General features: G+C 34.8%; 1 protein-coding gene and 1 non-coding gene across 2 annotated transcripts; one reads left to right on the forward strand and one right to left on the reverse strand.

Annotated features, from left to right (window-relative positions):
* Positions 1 to 111: 111 nt before the first annotated feature.
* On the forward strand, positions 112 to 185 carry TRNAV-AAC (transfer RNA valine (anticodon AAC)). Its single transcript has one exon. It is a non-coding gene; the product is annotated as a tRNA-Val (tRNA).
* Positions 186 to 536: 351 nt separating this feature from the next.
* LOC102616784 (RHOMBOID-like protein 2) lies at positions 537 to 4,189 on the reverse strand. The gene is made up of 5 exons (XM_006477352.4): positions 3,566 to 4,189; positions 2,346 to 2,509; positions 1,724 to 1,887; positions 1,098 to 1,348; positions 537 to 877 (listed from the first exon to the last, which is right to left on the reverse strand). The coding sequence occupies exons 1-5, from the start codon at positions 3,856 to 3,858 to the stop codon at positions 766 to 768; spliced, it is 984 nt and encodes a 327-aa protein (XP_006477415.2). The 5' UTR covers positions 3,859 to 4,189; the 3' UTR covers positions 537 to 765.
* Positions 4,190 to 6,000: the final 1,811 nt, after the last annotated feature.

A 6,000-nucleotide genomic window follows, 5' to 3' on the forward strand; every position in this document is an offset into this window, starting at 1 on the left:
AGTTTTTAAAGTTATTTTATCATGCCTTACATAGAAATAGGTGTATAAATAATACATAAAATGCCAGTGTTTTGATTAGATTCTTAAAATAGGAAAATAAAATGCCAGTAAGGTGTCGTGGTGTAGTTGGTTATCACGTTAGTCTAACACACTGAAGGTCTCCGGTTCGAGTCCGGGCGACGCCAGAAGTTTCAATTTTCCGTTTTTCACATTACGTCATTATTTGACGAACTTGAAATTGACCGAACAATTTTAATTTTTAAAATTTTAATTAAAAAAAGATTTATTAAAATAGAAGAAAAATCGATAAGGGTCCGGCTACGGTGCAACGTTATCACCGTTGCATCCAGCCGTTAGATCCACTTGGATGAATGAATCCAATGGGATCCAATGGCTGAGTGCAACGGTGGTACCGTATTACCGTTGCACCATAATTTTCTCCGATAATTTGACGGGTTCTTTAAAACAAGTAACAGATGCAGTATGGATTCTTGATACTTGGAAAAGAATATAATGCTGAACCTAAAAATAAATGTGCAATACATCATCTTTGTAGAATTTCTAAATGGTATACGTAACATACAATGGGATGATATTCCCATATGATATAAATTTATAAACCCGATATAATCAAATTTTCCATGATCCAAGTCTACGCATTTACACAAGTGAGAAAAGTAAAAAGTAATAAACAAATGATTATAATTCAAACAAAAAAAAAAAAGGCAATATGGCAAGGTTAATACAAAGCACTACTTAGTAAAATCAGTTCCCGCATTTCCATTTCGAGGTAGGTACACAGCTTAGGTAATGGCACCAGCTGCAGTGATCATTTCCATTCTCTCCTCTGAAGAGCATCACCAATCCCACCGTAAATCTGCAATGTTCAATATGAAAATTGTGCCGTCAGATTTTGTCAAATGCTGAATGTTTGTGTTCATTTACACCTTAAAACTAACATCAAAACTCGTTTATATGAAACCAATGTAATGTATGGAAGATGCTACAAATGTCACCGGAAAAGAGACGGAGGAAATTCTTTCAGTCCTCTGTGATGCTCTCCGATCATAAATTAGGATCTGAGATATTGGACTTACCCAACGATAAGCAAAACGAGGGCCACGATACAGAGCACATATTGGTAAGGATTATGCCTAGATTTCACACGGGCTTGAGCAGGAAGTTGGTGGCGCTCTGCCCACCCAAATTGAGGACGAAGTAGCAAAACAAACCCTAGGAGGAAACCAGCCATGAAACCTCCGATGTGTGCAAAATTGTCAACATGAGGAAGAATTCCAACAGCCAAGTTAATGGCAATAATGACCACAAGAGTCAATAGAGCTGCAGCCTGCAAGATAAGGAAAGCAACAAAATTGTCATAAGAAACCTACCACTTTTATTTTCATTTCTAATCCAGAGTCCACAGCTCTTTTATTTTCATTTTTCCAGTTTGGCACATTAGCTTCAAAATTCAAATTCCTTTACCCTGAATATTTTGCAAGTAACTAAAATTCGTGGTCTCAGGTTTCTAGGACAAGTAGCTCTAGACTCAAGAAATAACAATTGAGTGCCAGTATTTGAAGTAAAAGCCAAAAAGAAATAACAATTGAGCGCCAGTATTTGAATTAAAAGCCAAAAAAAAAAATATTGCTGTTTCTTCATTACAGGAAAAAAAAAAATTAATATGTGCATTTTCCACAAATAAAAGAAGGGTAGCAGCAACCTTGTTAGTATAAATTGACCAGTTAGCTAGAAGCTCAGATAACATAGCTCCCAGAAGTCCAAATAAAGCACCAGAAGCACCAACAGAGATACTGCGTTGAATAAAAAGAGCAGATAATATGCTCCCGCCAAATCCTGACAACAAGTAGACAAAGCCAACGCGCACTGCCCATGTTACAAAAGATGTTAGAATTCAGCAACAATACATAGCAACTACATAAAACAATATAAGCATTGACAAGAAAATTCTAGAATCAGGAGAAACTGACATAATTTTCGGCCATGGTATTAAATACTTCCACTTTGTTAATGTCTAGTGCTGAGTGCAAAAGAAATATTCATTTATGAGATAGTAGTTCCAGTGAATGTCACAGATTTACTGTTTAATATCATGAGTCAGGAAATGCAATTCTAATGCAACAACCAAGTGCATACAGATCAATGCCACTAACTTTTCCTGATGACATGTTACTGCCCCTTTCAGAAGAGTAGAGACCTAAGCACCAAAGTCAAGCAATATGTCTTTAACAAATAAGGGGAAAGATAATTCAACAAGAAATACCAAACTATTTTGTAAGTAAGGCTAAAGTTCATATTTAACGACATGAAAGTTTGTGACATACCAAATCCAAATTGCTGTTCAAGGCGAATCCCAATAAAGACCAAGCTTAACATATTTGCAAGTAAATGAATGACACCAGCATGTAACCAGATACAGGTGATGAGTCTCCATCCTTGGTGTTCATGCACAACCCTGTCCCACTCCAGAGCTCCCAACTTCTGCAATCTGCACAAGCAAGTGGAAATAAATTAAAATCAACCAGAATCACAGTTCTAAAGGAGGGTTTTCCTCAAAACAAATAAAGTTTTCACTTCCAAGCCCTCAATTCCAATTGACAGAATATAGAATCAGAATGACCAAATTGAAAGAACTAGGTTCACAGTCTTCCGCCACGCACTTCCAGCATAAAGAAGCAGCATGATTATAACTTATTTGTAATGGCTAAAAAGCAATCCTACAGTTTACTAAGTAAGTCTCAGACAACAGAAAAACGAAAATAATTGACCAACAATTTGCCCCAAAAACAATTAGTTGTTGATTTTCAAATACATGAGGTAACGGAAAGAGTAAAAAAAAATCCCCAAATTCAATATTTGTTAAAGCTCCAGGTATGTTCTCAAGATTATTGGCACAAACTTATCACAGTCGATGGAGGTATTCATAAAGCAAATCAGTACATATTTCCCAACTTGCATCGGATGCAGACTTTTAGGCCAGCAACAGGTAGACCTACTTCCCCCCTCTAGTGGCTATTACTTGCAAGCCTACATTCCCCTATAACCTACCTTAATCCCAACTCAATTTTCTTAAACAAAAATAAGCAATAGACTCACAAACTAAGATGGAGAAGAATCAACGAACACACTTAAGCTACCTTTATACGCTCATCTGGATCTACTCAGATAACAGAATGCCCCGTCCACAACATCAGTAAACAAGAAACAAATTTCCTAATCCTACCAAGTCTAGTCCCAAATTTTGTATTTTAACGACAAATTAAGCCATGAAACTCACTTCAACTAATCAAAATCCACAAAAAATTAGACACAGTTAGATTGGGGGAATTATAAATAAACATTCAATAACATACAACACAAATTTCATGGAACAAAACAACTATCCCAATCAAATTGCATTAGTCAGATTTCTACTCTCACCTTCCGAATTAAAAAACCCCACCACTGAGAGAAACCGAAATCACTAAACGGCAGGTAAAAGGGAAATACATAAAAAGCAATCCATGCAACAACACATAAAAAGTAGAAAGAAAATGAGACTCACGTAGAAGAAGAAGGGCCGAAGAGAGGATTCTCTTTTAGAGGCTCAAAGGAAAGCCTGCCAAGGAACCTAGCAACACAACCCCTGCCACCTTCCCAGTTATTCTTGGGACAGTTGTTAATATACATGGCCACGATGAAAACAGCAACGTTGGCCACGACAAACATTGGGATCAGCCAAGAAGTCCATTGCTGATCACTCGCTGGCTCTACATAATACGAGCCTGAACTGTAACTGCTTCTATTGTTGTTATTGTTACTAATATTCTTTCCTCGTTCCAGATCCCCGCTCGCCATCAATTGAATTCTCTTCTATTCGAGACAATATCAGTTTGTTATACAATGAGCGCTAGCTTTGTTGGGTATTTGTCGTTCGTTTTATTTATATGTCAAGGAAACAAAAAAGAAAAAAGAAAAGAAAAGAAAAGATCGAACAAGAAGTGTCTTGTAAGGGAGAATTTCTTCGTGTTTTTGAGTTTGCTGTTTAGGTTGTCACAGAGAGAGAGAGAGAGAGTGAGAGACAGGAACTCCAGGAATCAGGATAGAGATCGATTGATCATATAACCGTTGAAATGAAACAGTTGTTTGCAAGAGTTACTGCTGCTTCGTCAATTCTAATTAATTTTATAATTAAAGGCTTTTGCTTTTCCCTGCTGCTGGAAAGGGCTTATAAAGTTACCTATGATTTCTTATGACTATAACGATGAGCGCAATAATAAACTAAAAATAAATAAATAAAATAAACAATAATTATCCACCCACCACCATCTATTTTTACTCAATTTCACCTTAAATTATATTTTTTTTCCACGGATCCACTTCCACTCCCATCTATCTACATGCTGTTATAACCATGCTGACATCATCAAGGTAAAATTGTCATTTTTCCAGCACAATAAGGGTTACATTTTCTTCCACTTGGGTTCATAAAAATCTTAGAAATTAAAGAAGACATTGAAGGATGTTAAGTCGAAACATGTGAATAAATTAAAAGGAATTAATTTTATCGATGAAAATTAAAACTACATTATTAAATCTGATTTTTTTGGCATTTATTTTGGATAAAATTGTAATTTTACATTTGAGGATAAAAAAATTATTTATTTAATTTTCCACTAGTTATCTTAACTGTGTGCAGACGAAAGTGAACCAAAGTAAAAAAATGTAATTTAAGGTAGAATTGAGCAAAATATATATATATATATACACTTGTGTATTTTTAAAAAAGAATGAAAAATAAAAGATTGTCAAATTACCATCATCATGACAACCATGGCGGTTGTTTTATATTTCACAAATCTACCAAACTCTTGAATAGCACGGCTTTAATTAATATATGAACACAAAATCGTTAGAAAACTCTTGTTAATAGATTGAGTTCCATTTCAGTATAAAAAATAATAATTAAATAAAATGGTGATTTATATCCAACTATTAGATAATTCTCATACTTATTAAAACATGTAGATTTGTTTAAATATTAATTAAAAAAAAGTAATATATAAATTTAACCAGAAAAAAAAACAAAATATATGTTTAAGATTAAGAGGTTTTTGATACCACTGTTTTAAATAATAGTTTTTATTAGTAGCGCTCTTAACTAATATGACTTGATGTGGACTTGTAATTAATCTTTGTGTCAACTACTAATCTTGTTTCCTTGGTTTGCCAAGTGTTGAACATTTAGAGGAATGTTGTGATCATTAGTCTCAATCAAACACAGCTTAGCTACTCGGCAACGATGGAAAGGAAAAATTGTGAATGAACAGGACAAGGCCCCCAGTCCACACGGTTTCAAAGAAAGCAAATAAAAAATGGAGACATATGTAAGAGACAAAATGATTGCCACACTGAAGAAGAAGAAGAAGAAGAAGAAGAAGAAGAAGAAGAGCAAACTTTTGCTATGGCTTCTCCCCGTTTATTAATTATCATGTCGTGTGCTTACTCTCTAAAACGTTGACTGTAACTTTTTAATTTTCTCTTCAACTCAGTTTGGATTTAGCTGAGTTAGTAAATAGATCACGGCTTGCGACTGACGACGACAAGGATCCAAAACAATTTTTTTTTTTTTTTTTTCAAGTAGTATTAAAAGTAGACGTCACGTTTCTCTAATTCGATTTCATTTTGTGCACGATAATCCACCGTCCAATTACAGCAATTCTAATCAACTGCACTACAAAAAAAAGTACAGAAGTGTTTTTCAAAAAAAAAAAAAAAAACCAAAAATTGCCTTAAAATCAACTTATACGGCATGTCCTGAAATAGCGATCTCAAATCTTTCTACATTCTATTTATGGGTTTGAGGGGTATATTGGTCATTTCAGAAGAGGAAACTAGTGAGTTTACGCGTAATGGTGGTGGGATGATGAGAGTAGGTTGGTCAATCAATTTGTGTGCGACAGCGATTTGCCGATTTTTGTTGGCTCGCTTCATATGCTT

The sequence above is a fragment of the Citrus sinensis genome, chromosome 3 (genome assembly GCF_022201045.2).
Source record: "Citrus sinensis cultivar Valencia sweet orange chromosome 3, DVS_A1.0, whole genome shotgun sequence".
Lineage (NCBI taxonomy): Eukaryota > Viridiplantae > Streptophyta > Magnoliopsida > Sapindales > Rutaceae > Citrus > Citrus sinensis.

Bases quoted from the DNA above. Each gene is read 5' to 3' on its own strand.
- LOC102616784 (XM_006477352.4), bottom strand. From the start codon at position 3,858: ATGGCGAGCGGGGATCTGGAACGAGGAAAGAATATTAGTAACAATAAC. The intron at 1,349-1,723 runs GTTGCTGCTACC...CTTATCTTGCAG, and splicing joins GGTCAATTTATACTAACAAG to GCTGCAGCTCTATTGACTCT. The intron at 878-1,097 runs GTAAGTCCAATA...TGAACATTGCAG, and splicing joins CTCGTTTTGCTTATCGTTGG to ATTTACGGTGGGATTGGTGA.